Source organism: Amphibalanus amphitrite, unplaced genomic scaffold, assembly GCF_019059575.1.
Source record: "Amphibalanus amphitrite isolate SeventyFive unplaced genomic scaffold, NRLGWU_Aamphi_draft 000039F_arrow, whole genome shotgun sequence".
Lineage (NCBI taxonomy): Eukaryota > Metazoa > Arthropoda > Thecostraca > Balanomorpha > Balanidae > Amphibalanus > Amphibalanus amphitrite.
The window spans coordinates 325,394-342,445 of NW_024881535.1; the positions used below are offsets into that span (position 1 = coordinate 325,394).

Genomic DNA, 17,052 nt, shown 5'->3' on the forward strand with positions numbered 1-17,052 from the left:
TCTCAGTCGAAATAAGGCACGCTTGGACCCTGAGCGGCCAATTGGCACTGCAGGGCCTCTCGGGCCCATAGGGCACCATGCATCTAATTAATGAGGCGGCACGCGCCCCTTGTGCCCCCCCCCCCCCGGTTACGCTGCACTGGCTGTGGTCATACAGGTAAATCATATTCTAACCGTCCCTATTCCCAAGCGGCCGATTCCTGGTTTGCGCAATATGAGTGCCATCGTTAGACAATACGGTCAAAAGGGTTGAAACTTGAAGCGGCATGACTTCCCTGTTGTAAGAACTAAGAAGCAACATACTTTTAGACAAAATAAAGCAATGACAACTAAATTGAGGTTACTAAAACGACTCTGATCACAAAAGTAGTTACATAGGAAGACTTTTTAATCCATGTTTATTTAGTTCCTCGTTATAGGCGTAAGATTTTGAACGGGGGGGGGGCATACTTGTACTGAATGCCCTCCCCAGGCTCCTGTCGGGGGGGGGCATATGCCCCTAATGCCCCCCCCCCTGGATCCGCCAGTGCCTATTGCAGTTGGTATTTAGGGCCTTGGGCTGCGCTCCGCTATGATTGTGACGTCAGAGTGATAAGATTGTACGCCGATTGACGACCAATGCTAGCAAGCATCGGTGACAGCTGAAGTTCAGTGATGTGGTGTACCAACTACCAGCGACGACGAACTAGCCACCAGAGAGTAAGTAATAACGTATTAGGTACGTGTATGCAGGTTGGTACCAACAGTTCATTGAGAAACTGTTTATCAATGGTTGATAAGTTGTTAGTGCCTGTTAAAGGGACACTCCCACCTTAACATTAGTTTTTAGTTGAGATAGCCAAATTGGTGGCCATGGCCTGCAAATACCGGTTTGGGCACTCACAACATCGAAAAATGCTTTAATTCGAAGATATGGAATTTCAAACTTGCAGTTTTCGGATTCTAAGGGGCTAATGCATTGGAATGCCCCCTTAGAATTTGTGACGTCAGCGGAGATCTAACGATTTTTAAATCTTAGACTAAAACCATCGTTAACACGTGGTGGTATACGCTGCTTTGCGCGCAACGTCTGCCGCACTTTAAGGCTGCCAAATTATTGCTTCCAAATAAAGTCGCTAGTAACAGGGGAGATCCAAAAAAGTAAACAAAAGTAAAAGCCTAATATCTTGAAAACCAGTGAATATTTTTCGGTGAAATTTGGTAGATATTCGTTTTCGCTCTCTCTGAACCAAGGGACATCACTTCCATGCCAATTCATTAACTTTTTTGAAGGTGGGAGGGTCCCTTTAAACTACGTTATCTACCTAACATCCGTCAACCTTTTTCAGGTCCTGGAAAAGCTCTCGTCCGCAATCAGCATGTTTTTATTACAGACACAATTTTAAAACTTTTTGCCGCAAGTGTAGATATTACGCTAATTTGGCCTACTATTTCTCCCGCACCACAGCTGCAGCGGACTATATTCACTGTTCAGCCGACCAAAGGCGCACGTTGGGAACGGGTGGGGGGGGGGGGGCTGATTCTGACCCGCCGTCTGACATTCGAGCGGATGGTCGTAGAATGAGGCGGGGAGGTGGGATTGGTAAGCTCGTACAAGACAAATCTTTGGAGTACATTTTTATGTTTTATTGAAGTAGGTTACCGATCAAGTAAACCAAAATCCGCCTGATCTGACTTGTAAGCAGGGGTGTAACTTTATGATATTGTCAGGGGGGGGCTCAGCAGTCAGCAGCAAAACTTCCCATGCATACTTTTGGGATGTCTACACCTATTAACTCACGGGCGTCGCCACGAGTTTTCGACAGGGGGACGGATCGGCCGACTAAAAACTTTAGGTATTGTTACCGTACTTTTTCAGGCCGATGCACTATCTGTCCAACGGTAATGGACCAAATTCCTACACAGTACAGTCTGAAGTCCGATTCAATTTGACACCGTTAAAGGCACTAGCCTTTTGTCTTCTACGAGGTATGAGATGACTGAAGTGTGCCACCAGTCTGATAGGTAATGCATACATACCTGCGTGTGAGGGTGCTTTATTAGTCACAACTCACGATATCTTTTTGACTCGAATATGAATTGGCGGCGCGAAGCGCCGCGAAAATTGGCAAAATCACTTGGCAAAACAGCTCTAAAACACATACATTCCCAGGGGGGGGGGGGGCTCAGTTCAGCACAGGGGGGCTCAAGCCCCCCCAAAGAGATATAAAGTTACGCCCCTGCTTGTAAGACGGCAGCCAGAGCCCAAAAAGTGAACAAGCCAAATATCGATAATTTTACTTTGACCTGACCTGTGACGTCATCGGTGACCTCGAGGTCAATGAAATTAGGTTTCGCTCGAAAGTTTTTCCGGGGGTATCAGACGCCGTTTGAATTTTGACGATCGGCCCAGTAGTTTCGGAGTTAGGAGGGGGCTATGAAGAGCCCCCCCCCCCCAGTAGGGCGTGTTATACGCAGACCCCAGTGGGGCGCGGGTTAAAGGAAAAGGGCCACCTTTAACATGAGGATTGAAACTGAGATAGCCATCTTGTAGCCCGTGTCCGAAAACCTATCTGTTTACCTCCTTACGGCCGATTTCGGCCTCCATTCGTAGTTATCGGCAATTTTAAAAGAAAATACGCCAGGAATGCGTCCTTATCCCAGGAATGCGTTCTTATCCGACAATACAGCCACCCGCGGCGAGGCTTTGGTTTTTTACCAATCAGCTCCAACCAGCTCAGCTTTAACCAATCAGCTTATCTGACACAATCCGACGAGTCTGTCTTCTGAACGCTGATTGGCTTGAGTATGACGTCATCGCTATGCCATCATACAGTAGGTGCCGTAGAGAGTATCAACATAGTACCAATATGTTAAATAGTTTTAAATACTTTTTCGCGAATTGTGCACTTCTGGCACCAGTTTTAAAAAGAAAATGAAAAATAATAATGTCAAAATGAAAAACAACGATATCTTCATATTTCACGAAGGTGGCCATGGTTCACAACTGAAAGTTTCTTTATAGCGCCTCCGATTTAGTGGCGCCTTACCAATGACCTCCGCGTCAGCTGAATGTTTACGTTTCAGTTTCAATGAGTCGCTCTCGGCACACGGATCGGCCACAGCGTCTCCATCGCAGTGTTCTAAAATTGGATTTTGGTTGGGTGTGACGATGATGACCAAAAAATCTAGGATGAGGAAAAAACAAGTGAAAACCTATATCACTTTCGCAATAAAGGCGTAACGCTACGCTGGCTGATAATAAAAGAACATACCATGCCTGACCACCAAAACTAACCGAAAAAGACGATGCAAATAGGTAAGGATGATATACGGCAGAATTATAACTTTAGCATCTGATCGCCAAGTGTTTCTAAATCCGTCCCATTTTATCCCAACCTTTGTGTTTGATTGAGACTAATGAAGTTAAGAATCACCCTTGTCTCTTATACAGCTAAGAATGAATACCTACTTCAACCAGTGAGATTTCATTTTCCTCACAAGTCAAAATGCATTGTCACAATTGAATGACTGTCCAGTGGCCATCCTTCTCCTAGCCTTAAATCAATGCCTTCCTTTCCGTTTCAGATGCAGACAGCAGATATTACCGTCAGCATTTGCTAAGTTCCTACTCATGCTTACTGGCACGGATCCAGGACGGTCCTTCTGCCTGTATATTTCTCCTAAAGAAGATCATCCGCGGACCTCCATCCTCGCGACGCCAGTCGCCATCATGCGAGCGAACTAGGTCTTTAAGAAGCAGAAGATGCAATGATTCTGTTGAAATCTGTTGTCATATCTTAAGGAGGGTGGGGGAGGGGCGGGTGAGGGAGCTCTCCCTATATGCAGGCTTTGGTACTAGTGCCATGTGGAGAAGTTTTCTTTCTTTTTTAAGCAAAGGAAGTGGGAAGGAACCTGTCGCCGTTGCAAAGGGTATCATTCTGTCGTCCTGTATTATTGATTTAGTGCAGTTGACTCAGACTGTGTAATGCGTGAGGCGTGGTCATCACTGTGACACTGTCAAATCTTAGGTAATCATGATACCCTGATGGGCAGTTTGTTGACGTAACTGATCACTATGAAACCAGAAACCGTATAACTCATGTGTTCTGGCCTCTGGGACGTTTTGCGCCTACAATATGGCAGCACCGCTTCCAAGATTACTGTATATTTGAGATAATATGCGGCAATATAAGTATGTAGTTTTCGTTCGCATCTGATCTGGTAATATTCGTACAGTGTACACAGTATAGCTTTGAGCTTTCCATTTTCAACAGATATGACAATGGCCGGATGATACTGGAAATGGTGCCTTTGCTCTGGGCATACGGAACGGGACGCAGTATTGAGTATGCAATTGCAGTCGCACTATGCAGCATGACATACGCCGGAAATCTCCCGGCCCGAACGCCGGAACGGCCAGCGATAGTCTGTACTCATTACGCATAGTGAAAATGGAAACGGTGTCAGCGCAACTTTTCGAAAGGAACGGTGCACTACATGAGACTAGACAAAGGGTCACTGATTAGGACACCCCAAACGGAACGATGTGCACTGCGCAGCATAATACGCAATATCGCAATAAAAAGCGTGCAACTAACCAGTAACCAGGGCATCCATATCGGAACGGAACGGGATGCAAAAAAAAAATGATAAAAGGATGCCACCGACCTCATGGCCGGCCACCGAAACGGAGCGGTAGCTTCGTATCATGTCACGTGATAAGTGCTGAGTGAGAGCGTCAATGATCAGTGATCAGTGATCAGAGCACCCGCAACAGAACGGAGGGCATCAGTGATCACTGATCAGAGCAACTGCAACGGAACGGAGGGCATCGCTGATCAGGACACCCCAAGCGGAAGGGAAAGCGAGAGCACAACTGACCAGAACACCCGAAACGGAACAGGAGTGAACGGAACGCATTAGCGGCTCGCCGAATCGCGATTCCGGCCAAACATGGCCTAAAGAAATAGGTCACAGGTCAAAGGTCATTTGGGTCAGGAATATGAGATTTTCAGAGTAGGTGTCAAATTAATTGACTCGAGGGTCCTGAAAGTTTCGTCGCGATCGGCCGCTTTTTACGCGAGTTATTCTCGAAAAAAACGAGGGGTGGTTCGTTCGACCCCCCCCCCCCTATACGGGCGAGGGATAATTTATTAAGAAGCTAGGGCCTTCTTAATCCCATCTATCAGCTTCAGAACATGTATTGGGCAGATTTGGGAATACCGTATCTTAAATTTATCCCTAGAGGTGTGCCAAGGTATCCTTTCATTCATCTTGGCTTTCCCTCGGCCGAACGCTTCGTGTTTAAAAACCTTTAGAAACTAATTGAAATGAATAATTGGCGGTAAGATTATTGCAAAGGCATGAGAAATTAACGTAAAATACATCATTACCGGTCTTATAACCTCATTTCGCGTATGAAACCTGCCAGAGTCCACAGAGTTTCATATTCATCCCTAGGGTGTGCCAGGGTGGCGTGTCAGTCATCTTGAACCCCTGCCCGACCCGACGCCTCGAGTTTTAAAGACATCTAAAAACTAATAACGTAAATAATTTGTGGTGAAATTGATATAATATGATCAGAAAAGAACGCAGAATAGACTAGTATCGGTCTCAAAACATTATTTTGCCTATGAAACCAGCCAGAGCTCGCGGAGTTTTAAATTCATCCCTAGGGTGTGCCCAGGGTGGCTTTTCTCATCTTGGACCTCTACCAGGCGCGACGCCTCGAGCTTTAAAGTCCTCTAGAAGCCATTGACGGACATAATTTGTGGCGAACTTAATGCGATAGGATCAGAAATAAACGCAGAATAAATTGGCATCGGTCTCAAAACATTATTTTACCTATGAAACCAGCCAGAGCCCGCGGAGTTTTAAATTCATCCCTAGGGTGTGCGCAGGGTGGCTTTTCTCATCATGGACCTCTGCCAGGCCCGACGCATCGAGCTTTAAAGTCCTCTAGAAGCCATTGACGGACATAATTTGTGGTGAAATTGATACAATAGGATCAGAAATGAATGTAGAATAAGTTGGTACCTGTCTCATACCCCTATTTTGTATACGAAAGAAGTTAGAGCCCACCAAGTTTTAAATTCATCCCTAGGGTGTGCCAGGGTGTGCCCAGCTGACTGCGGGTCCAAAGATGAAAATTTTGTAGGCGTATCCTGCGCAACTTAGTCAAAAGCGAATTGCATAGGTAGTGTTTAATTTGCGCAAGCAGCGGCTCATCCGTTTTGCGTTGGCAGCAAACCACTAATCATAGTTGTTATGAATATCCAAAAGCATTTATTCAGAACACAAACCTGGTTTTTACAAACAGTTGAGGTGATCAAGGTCATTCAACGCATATTTGTTATTAACAGCTGGAAGTGTGCAAGGTTATCTTCTTTCGTTGTCAGTCAGGGTGAGTTGTTGGGTTTGTGCCTTGATTTCGCATCTTTTTTTCATGGAAATTATGTATTATGTAGCAAACCTATAAGTTCTAACTGTCTATATGGCGCTGCTAGGTATATCTGGTAATCTGGCTGTTAATTGTTGAGCATGAGTTGAGCATTTTTCAAAGATGAAAGAATTCCAATTTACCTGGTTTTGGGGATGAAAATATTTTGCCCATTAGGTGTGATTTTCCACCCAAAATTCCGAAAAATGGAACACTGCTCCATCGATCCGATTTGTCTGCTTTGTAAGTATATGTTAGCACTAAGCGAAGCGAAGTAGAAAACACCCAGAAATGTGAGTTCAATACAGCCTCCGGTCGGAGACGCTGACGCAATCTAGCGCTTTCATTGAAGTTAATTACGGCTGATTAGTATCAAAACATATTTAATCAACTATCTAACATCTACACCAAGTTTACTGCAATACATATCTTACCTTGAAACACTGGAAAAATCGATGATCAAACACCGCCCTCACGGCATACAATAACCCGCGCCATTGCTGCACTATCGATTGAGGTCGGGCTGGTTGGTTGGTTTGGGTTAGGCACCAGTCAGTGGACCATGAACTAACCGGAACTCTCACGCTGTTCCGAGCGGCCAGGCAGCGGCAATACCAGTGCATTTTCCGGGAATCGAACCCGGAAGGCTGAATCTAGAGGCAAGGAACTTACTCCTATGACGATTGACGTCGGATTCATCCGCCCATTACATGCGGATGAACACTGTATTTGTTGGGACAGCTTATGTGCACTTAAAAATGACGTCATTACAAGGAAAGGAGCCAATGAGCGATGGATGGCAGGCCATGTGCATTGTGCACTTGCAATGACGTCATTACAAGGAAAGGAGCCAATGAACGGTGGCGTAAACGAAGCCATACCCAACTGGCATTGCCCGCTTAAAAATGACGTTATTACAAGAAAAGACGCAAACGAAGCAGATGTCAGTGTGCATTGTCTGTATCTATGCATAAAAGGTGTAAATCTGTATTTCAGGATTGGCGACGTGCTCTCCAACCACATACCACCAGCCACCTGGCTGCTGCCGGGTCGGCCTGAGTGACCTGAAGTTGCAGACTCCAGTCGGAAGGTGGCAGCACCATGCCAGGCGGGGCCGGACGGACGGGGTCGGACACTCCCCGGACCTCGCGGCGCACCCAGACCGACAGTCAGCACTCCGAGTCACCGCGCAGGACTCGGGGGGCTCCTCAGCACTCCGCCACTAACAGCACGCCCAGAACTCCTCGGAGTTCCGGCATCTCATGGAAGGCCGCTCGAAGAGGACGAGTCTCACGCGGTGTGCAAACCCCGAGGGCCTGGGTGGCCTCGCGCGCTCCCGGGTCAGCCGCTCAGGCCGCGGCGACTCCAAGAACATCGCGAAGATCCCGCTCTTCTGGGTACACGCGGCGACGAAAACCTCTTACCTTATCACGTGAATGTAAGATCTCCTTCTCCATCGACGGCCGTTGCCGAGTCGTATCAATTCTGAACCAGACGGACATTCTGGATGTCATCACAGAATTTCTGGATCTAATCGAGACAAACACAGAACATTTGAGAGATCTTGAGGAGTTTGTACGTCAACTGACAGAAAAGTATGACTTTTGGGTGGAAGAGAGCAAAGATGATCGGAGAACGGTGGCTTATAAAACATCCGTCAGAGTCGACCAGACAAGGGATGCAGCGCTGCGTCTCATCACACAAGGTAAGCCATTATTCTGGCTGAAAAAAATCGCACTGTGACACAACACACGAGTGCCGAACTGCCTACCTTGAGAATTTCTTTTTTTGGGGGGGGAGGGCGATCGATGAGCGGGGCCTATGGGCTAGTCTTGCACGTGTGGAAATGCGAAGTAAGACCTCCAACGGACTTGGGCGGGCCACCCTATTAACTGGTTCTTAACCGTACCAAAGGTGAGTGTAATCGGCCAAGCCGTTCTTGGAGATGCATAAGCGTTACCCTACCCTACACACGTGCGCACTGCGCACGTGCATACTGGACTCCAAAGTCCAAGTGACTACTTCGGTGTGCCGGGCACCCTTCTGATTGTTCTCATACGGCGTACACAATTTCCATGATAACGGAGCTTACGTCTATCGAAGAAAAAACAAGCTAAGAGAACTTGATATATACTTTCCTTGTTTTTAAGAATTCCGGAATTAGATACCCGAGGGAGCAAAGAGGGAGCAAGTTGCCACGCTGATTTGATACCTCATAGTCGAAAGGTGGGCTACTAGAACCGAAAATTGCTGTGTTTGTAAATAAATAAGTGATTTGAGGGCAAAGAATGCCCGGATTTAAACTTCTAAAATTATTTTGAACATAAAATATTTCAATCTGAGGGATGTTAAGGCCTCAAAGAGTAGGTACTTTTCAGGTATCAAATAGGTTCCTCTGCGAAAGTTCCGTCGTGAAAACGGCTATAGTGTAATAAATAACTACATGTGGTTAGGCCTAACCTTACCTACTTATGTGTGTGTTTTTGTTGCAGCTGGCATTCAGGTACAAACCAATTCTGAAGAAATTGGTCCTGTCGCTGATCGAAACATAACGAACCACCAGGAGATGGAATACGATCAGATCCAGAATGCGGAACAAAGCCAGAACCAGCAGCCCCTGGTCAACGCAAACCAGGAGCCCCAACTCAGACGGAACCAGCAGATAGAGCACAACCAGAGCCAGCAACCCCTGCTCATCGACTCAGAAACCGGCTCAGACGACTCAGCCCAGCTCGCCCAGAGTACCCAGACCGCGGGGCTTCCGGAGGAGAACCGGGAGTCTCAACAGAGAGAAGAGCTTCAGCACCCTCGGGCGCAGCGATCGGCAAGTTCAGACTCTGATGTCACATTTTATGACGGAGAAGCCGAGGTCTTGCCATATGCTGCTGAATCCATGGACACAGCATATACTGAAGAATCCGAGGCCTTATCACGTGCCGCTGAAGCTGATGTACCATCACCGGACGAAGACGATGCCGCAGGGACTGACGAAGACCAGGCACGAGGGATCGTGAGGGATTTCGAAAGCCTTGGGCCCCTCCTGGCTAGATTCGGCCACATGTATATGGCAGACCGTATGGCTATGATGGCCAACATCCAGGAGCTCAGAAGCGAGCTGGCGCAACTGCGTCGAATGCATGAATAACCAGAAATGTTAAAGGCAAAACATTATCCACGTGTTTTAACCCGCGCATGACTGGGGGGCTCTACGAAGCCCCCCTCCCGTTTTTCTGTGAAATCTTCTAAACCACTTAGCGTATCAACACGAAACTTGCAGTAACTTGAGTTGCATCAATTTGATACTTTGTGTCAAAATTAAAATTTCGTAGCTACTATAGATCGGCCCGAAATGACGTCAGAGTGACGTCATGTCGGCCGAATTTTGATGCAAAACATTGAGCTACGGCAATCGCTCTCAACTCTCAAGAGCTCAGTTTTTTTTAGCAAAATTCGATTTCTTTGCATGAGAGAACATCGGGCTATCAAACTGCTATCTCGGATTTTCAAAATTTTCATAATTTTAAAATGATGTATAATACCTAAATCTCAAAATTATATGTTTTATCTTTTTCGAGACGTTTTTAGCGTTTCGAAAAACGGAATATATGTGATAGAACACATGCAAATAATCTACTCCAGCAAGTTTTAGCCCGATATCTTCAAAAATAGCCAAGTTACACGCATTTTAGTCAACATTTCACCATTGACAATCTTTCACATCCATTTTTCAATAGGAGAGAGAGGTCATATTGCGCCATGTTCTTAAATGCGCCACACCTTCCTTCTGTCCAAAATTCGATTCGAATGAATGCTCGAATGTGTGCATTTACTTCACCACCAATAACTCGCTCTTATTCCGGTCCACGGGGGCAGGTGAGGTGTCTCAGCTTTCTCGCAGACCATTTTTTGTGATTTCCTCTATTTTCTTACGCGAAACAGTCTATTTCGACCTTTGCTAGTGTCATGGTTTATCTTAGAGATAGTGATTCAACTAATAATCATTGTTAATTGCTCGTTTAATGGTAGTTTTGAATGTTTATCACCACCGTGACTTCGCTGTCCTCGCCATATTTGAAGCTCATGAAAAATGTGTTCCATTCGTAATTGCGCCCACCCTATTTGCGCCCTATTCTTCAACCCAGAGAAACAGCATCTGGTGGTTGGGACACATTTCATTGAACACTTTGATTATTAGAGCGCTCACCTTACCATTACCTTAGCCTTCACAGCATAAATGGTTAATGTGCTGACACGTTCAAATAGGCTACTTAGTTAGGTGGCAGACCGTTGTTTTTAATAGGGCGCTTTTACATGAGAGGCATGGGCGCTTTTTGATGGGGTAGTCCGTAAATGCGCCCTTTGCAGGTGTGCCGGAAAACTTTTCCCTTGTTAATTTTTATGGGTGTGATACAAATTAGGAGTTGTAATTTGATGCCAAAATAACTGAGGTACAATTTGAGATATCATCAAGCATGACAGCTGGTCAACTTTAGCCGCAATAGGCCGATATCCTTAAGGTGGCGCAATATGACCTCTCTCCCCTACGTTGTTGACATCTTAGCTCAATCGCATTCCTGAGCTCAAACTGCATCTGCTAGACACCTTTTTTGTTGAAAAAATTTCAAATTTAAAAGTTGACCTTTTTTTACCTGAAAATGACCTGACCTCAGCTATTATCAGCTGAAGCCTGAAGATGACCTCAACTGACACAGACGACACTGTTTTCGTTATCTATGGCCGAAATGGACCATAAAACATGTGTCACGTGACCGATACCTACATGACATAAAATTTGGTGACCTAGGATGACCTAGCATTGGCCTAAAAAATTCAAACTACAAATTCAGTAACCTCATGGTATCTAAAGCATATGTCAAGGAGTGCGTAAAATAAAAATGAGCCTGATCGGGCTTTTTAGTCGGCGGCCAGAGCCTAAATGGTTAACCCGCGCACCGACGGGGGGCGGATATCCGCCCCCCCTGAGGTTTTTCGCGAATAGCGGGAAAACCGCGGCGCGTAGCGCCGCAAAATTTAGTATGATTATACCTTCATCAATTTTACACATGGTGTGCAAGTTTGAACCTCGTACCTTTTAAGGTCAGGTCACCAGGTCACTTTGAATGACACAACCTCAAGTCACTTTTTTGCAACTTTGTCACCGTGCCAGAGCTACAGTAGATGTCGGACGCCTTTGAAAGTCGCAGGATATTATTAGGTCATTGGTAGCTACAATTTGTATATCTCGGAATTTTGATATCGGTGACCTAAGGTCAGGTCAATTTCGCGACCTCCCCATTTGTATAAGTCAATAAGGGAAAAATCAACTCCCTGTTTTTACCACTAAAACGGGTCGGGATGGCCCCATATACCATACATGACTTCATATACGATCAACCTTCACTACATTGAGGTCCGTTTTGCTGTTGGGCAGCTGTGAGGTCATGTGACGTCATCAAAGGTCACCAGCGGTTTTTTGCCAATAACTCCGTACAGGAACAAGATACAGCCGCGCGGATGGTCTCATTATGTTCAGCTCGTCAAGACGCATCGAATGATATACATGATGACCTCGAGGTCACGTGACCTGAGGTCAACCTTTGACCTTGACCTTTCAAGGTCAACATATATATCATTCGATGCGGATTGACGAGAGGATCACGATGATGCCCTTAGTTTGCTCCTATCTTGACTAATTCGAAAGTTATTCGAGAAAAACTCTCTCCATATCAAGCGCCGCCATTTTGACTTTTTCGACCCCTGTGACGTCATCTTTGACCTGACCTGAAAATGACCTTTTTAAAAATTGTAGATCTTGACCGTGCGTATCCGATGCCGTTTACCGCTTGTCGCTATCTTGCTTCGTTCTCGAGATCTCAGGGGGGGGCGGTCATCCGCCCCCCCCCCCCCCCCCCGTCGCACACTGGTCGGAAACGCCCTCACGAGAGGCCACGGGCGATTCCGGAGTTTCGGATTATTTTTTATATAGATCGATTTGAAATTGATCAAATTATTATACTTAGGTCAAAAAACTAATCCGGGTGACCAAAAATAACTGTAATCAGCCCCCGAAGATGGGGTATCCCAGAACTCGGAAACTGACGCGGAGCAGGAGGTTTCTTGAGCCGGATATTCAGAGTCTTATTGCTGATAGACACCAAATTGAAATCCCACATATTATGCATCAAAATGTTCGTTATGAAGTTGCCGACTGGTCAGTGCAAAATTTTTGGCATATTAAATCCCTAACTAAGATGTACTATAGCTTTTTTATGAAGGCTCTCCTACAGTGATTCTGGAATATAACTGCAAAGTTTAGGTAAGGAAACAACAGGTAGTCCCATCTAGTTCCACTCTGATTTTTTGTGAGATGAAGTAGGATTTAAATTCACACCAGGGCAACATAAAAGCTAACTGCGCATATTTGCGCAAAATTTGCAGGAGCCGCTCTTCCTACCCAACTACCGCCCGCCCCGCCCCAGTTTCGGCTCGGCCGCCGCGCCCGGCTTACGCTGACCTGTGTGGCCTGCACGCATCCATGCGTAGTTGACTGGTCATTAAAAACAGATGCGCTTGAGTTTATGAATTTTGTGAAAAGCGCGTTTTATGTATGCATTTATGTATGTATTGACATCAAAAGCCTTCCACATATTGCGTGGCGATTACGGCTTGCATTTAGAGAGCCTTGCTATTGACAACCATCACTCGGCTGAAGAAAGTGGAAATTGAAACCTTCGTGAATATAAGACGCTGCAAATATAGGACACCTGTCACTGACGTCAGGTTACCTTGGGTCGTCTTTAGTTACATTAGATTACAATTCCGGTATTTAACCCTGGCCGGACCGATTGGTTTTCTATATTGACCGGGGAGGGTTGGTACAACTCCCTCGCCGTTTCGCCTCTAATTGAGCTAGAGCCTCGCGGAAAAAAGCTTGTGTGCCGTTATAAGACGCAAAAATCAGGTACTACCCGATTTTAAGGTCTTAGGTCAGCCAGTGACCTCTTAGGTCACGTAAGTGCCACAAGGCACGAGTTCGGTTTTAGGTTAATTACTTTACCAAAAAATGGTCGCACTGCCGCGATTTTGGCATCATCGTGTTTGTCTAGCTCAGGCGCGTTGAATGCTATACTTGGTGTTCGGGTGAACTCAACTTAAGGTGTTAACCTCGGGTCAAGGTCAGGTCGGAGCCCCTCAGGTCACGAAAATGGTTGAATGAGGTCATATTGCATATCATTCGATTCGGCAGGTCTTCCTGAGTCCAATGGTGGCTTTCCCGACTCTCTAGCTCCATCTGATCAGGAGTTATTGACGAAAAACTTATATGGCCTTAGTGACGTCATAAATGACGTCACGCAAAGTCAACAATGCTTAAGTCAAGCACTGGACCTTGCAAGAAGTGCATGAAACCATTCCCGGTGCCCGAATAGCAGCTCCCAATTTCCCTTGTTGACTTAAAGTGGTGTTAGATCCTGTATTATACTCAATTATGACGTCATAACTTAACAGATGCACGTCATATATTTAGTGCTTGACATCCAAATGATAGCTTACATATGACAGAGAAGGTATGCAAAGTTTTATGAAGTTTGCTTGACTAGTTGTGGAATAACAAGCAAAAAACTTTTGCGGGAAGGCCGCTGGCCTCTCGCTGGAGCGTTTCCGACCAGTGTGCGTCGGTGCGAAGTTGGCGCAGACCCCCGTCGGTGCGCGGGTTAACAAGCCAAAATGCTAATAAGTTTTATGTTGACCTGACCTGTGACGTCATCGGTGACCTCGAGGTCAATGAAATTAGGTTTCGGACCACAGTTTTTCCAGGGCTATCAGACACTGTTTGAATTTTGACGATCGGCCCAGTAGTTTCGGAGATAGCAGTAGGGGGCGGGGGGCTCTGTAGAGCCCCCCCCCCTCCCCCAGTCACTCGCGTTATGGAAAATACCCAAATCATGCGCGGGTTAATGAAGAGTACAGGGGTGATTATTGCTAATGAAGTCCAATCATGCATAACGGGAGTGGGATGTACAGTCCACAGCAGCAGTAATGTGGGGTTTCAGTCATGGGTATGTTCTGCTTCTAAAGCTTAGGGACGATTAGCCAGACTACAATGAAACTTTGAATGTAGCTTATATGTATCGTCACCCTTGCAGCTGCAACTTTAGCTATTGACATCTTTTCGATCACTCCGCATTAAACAATCGCCAGTCAAAGCCAACCGTTGAGATTGGTAAAACCCTACATTACTTTAGCGGTGGGCTGTACCAAATAACAATCTGCTCTGCTTACCTATAGATTGTCTCGATAGTGGCATGCTCCGAAAGATATTTGTCATCTAGTTGATAACAACCACTTCATACACGAATATGCTGGAAATCAAGTCGGAACAATGCGATGACCCTTCCGGCTGTTGCCAGCGCCTCGATATGATTGCATAAGTTTAGAGTTTGTGTTACAAACTGTGCAATGTGCATCCGTGTCAGTTGCTTCGGTAGGTGTTAAGAAGCTCGGTGTCTATTTTCACCAGACAAGATCCGCCATCTGTTATGTAGAGGTTATAGGTTCAAGGCTGGTCAGCTTAGGTCAGGTCAGGTTAGTGGAGATTTTTAGCAATGCGCCGTTCTTTTGTCCCTACCTACGTACGTCATCGCTTACGTCCGAAACCCTCTGCCTCTTGCTCTGCTAGATTTTCTGACATCCATATTTCCAGTCTCTTGCTGAGACTGGCAGCGTCATTTAGGCGCCAGACAGCGTCGTCACATGTTAGCATGTGGTATGACTGCAGTGGTAACTGGACCTGGGTCTGTGGTTGTTTTCTGGCAAACAAAAAAAAAATAAAAAATATCTAGTATGTGGTCGCATAGCGAACGAAGATCGGCAGCCGGGGCACACCAAGCTCTCCCAGCGATTGGCGTGACACCTAGACATTGCCAGCGATTGGGGCGATTCGCAAACAAAATGTCTACCCCTACGTAGTACGCATCGCAAAAAAGGTAGGACAAAAGTACTACGTAGGTACATACCTACACAGATGTTTGTACACAAAAGTACGGTATAAAGCAAGTACACAAAAAAGATAAAGCAAGTAAGAATAACAGTGCGTGTCGCTAAAAAGCAACCTAACCTGACCTGACCTGAGCTGGCCTAGCCAAACCAAACCTAGCCTAACTCAACCAAGCCAAATTCAATCTAGCACAGCCTAACCCAACTTAGCTCATGGTATTGTCCATACCATACGCACTTTATACAAGGCCACGATTTGTGTGTATGCCGTTGCACGCATAAATAAATAAATAAATAAATAAATTAATAAATAAATACTTTAAACAAATTAGTGACAAGTACCTTAAAATTGGCCTCAGTACTTTTGCTGACGCATATTTTCCATGCGCACTCTTGCGGTACGCCTACTTTAGCCCGCAATGCGCTTAGCGCGACGTCTAGCCCTTATTCGTTTGTTTTGCTGGGTTAGGCCCTTTCGGTCTGATGAGACCATTTCAGAGCCGGAACCGGAAGGATGATAGGAATTAGGGGGAGACATTGGTCTGGGCTAGCACCCTAATGAGTCGCCGGGGCTGAGCCCATCCCATAGGACAGGCCAACCATCCCCAAGGCACTCACTGCACCCGGCTACGGGCGTGCTCGGCGTACGGGCAATCCCGCATGAGATAAAGTTGCCCGTCCAACCCGGATCAGGGGGTTGAGGCGACGAGGCATGGAGGAGAACGACTTGACTATCCTGAGGATGGAAACGACGGAACGGTGTCTAGCCCCTACTGGCGGTTGGGGCGACATCTAGCCATTCCCAGCGTACAGCGATCGGAGTGACATCTTGTCACTGCTGTCGATTAGGGCGACATCTAGCTCAGATGACCGAGTCGAGCGCTCCATCAAGAAGATTCATAAACGTCAAGCTTGAAGACAATTGTTTGGCTTTTAAGTCATAATAGTCCGTCGTATTTGCGCATTAGTAACATTTTGAAAATATTTGGTGATGTGGACTACCGCTATCGCCTATCGTCATGCAAAGATCTCAACTACCTGCATAAATGTGAGATGCTCTGAAGTAGGTATCGATAGTCGATAGCCTAGTTGACTGGAAACCAAAGCACCAGTTCACTTTATTCCACGCGAATTACGAATTTGCAGCACAATTTCAGCGAGATGGTAAATCCCTTCAAGCACCAATTCGCCCACTCCGTGCTAAATTGTGGATTTGGAGCGCGAGTTCGGACACCTAGCGCGTGCCTGGGAGTGGGACGGGCGGAGGCACTCCGCCTTGCGTGCACGGGCGGCGCCAGGAAGGGACTGCAGGGTAGGTCACCGAAGCTTGGACAGCAACTACCGAAACAGCAGCGAAACAAATTATCATGACACGCTATGTAATAAGAATGGTTCATTTTGAACAAACGAGTCCGGAGTTCACGCAAAACTTCACGAGGATTCATGCATATGTATAGTGACAGGGTCACAGGGTAGCGAGCAACAACTTCATATCCAGTCCCAACTCCCTCCCTCAAAGCCTGGATGCCCTCCCTGACACCCTCCCTGGAGCCGCCGCTGCTCGGGCGGCCGCCCGCGCGCGGACGGCGCCCGAGCCCCGGCGGCCCCGCCCCTCCCCGATTTGGAACGATCGATGG

General features: G+C 46.4%; 1 protein-coding gene across 2 annotated transcripts; it reads left to right on the top strand.

Moving 5' to 3' along the window:
* Nucleotides 1-680: 680 nt before the first annotated feature.
* On the top strand, nt 681-9,831 carry LOC122373925. 2 transcript variants are annotated; one of them, XM_043352390.1, is made up of 3 exons: nt 681-699; nt 7,418-8,126; nt 8,914-9,831. In XM_043352390.1, the coding sequence occupies exons 2-3, from the start codon at nt 7,523-7,525 to the stop codon at nt 9,564-9,566; spliced, it is 1,257 nt and encodes a 418-aa protein (XP_043208325.1). In that variant the 5' UTR covers nt 681-699; nt 7,418-7,522; the 3' UTR covers nt 9,567-9,831. The 2 variants fall into 2 exon arrangements, with proteins under 2 accessions (XP_043208325.1, XP_043208318.1); XM_043352383.1 differs by lacking the exon at nt 681-699 and adding an exon at nt 6,636-6,664.
* Nucleotides 9,832-17,052: the final 7,221 nt, after the last annotated feature.

Coding starts and splice junctions, on each gene's coding strand:
- LOC122373925 (XM_043352390.1), top strand. CDS start 7,523: ATGCCAGGCGGGGCCGGACGGACGGGGTCGGACACTCCCCGGACCTCG. Junction 8,127..8,913: donor GCTGCGTCTCATCACACAAG/GTAAGCCATTAT, acceptor TTTTTGTTGCAG/CTGGCATTCAGGTACAAACC.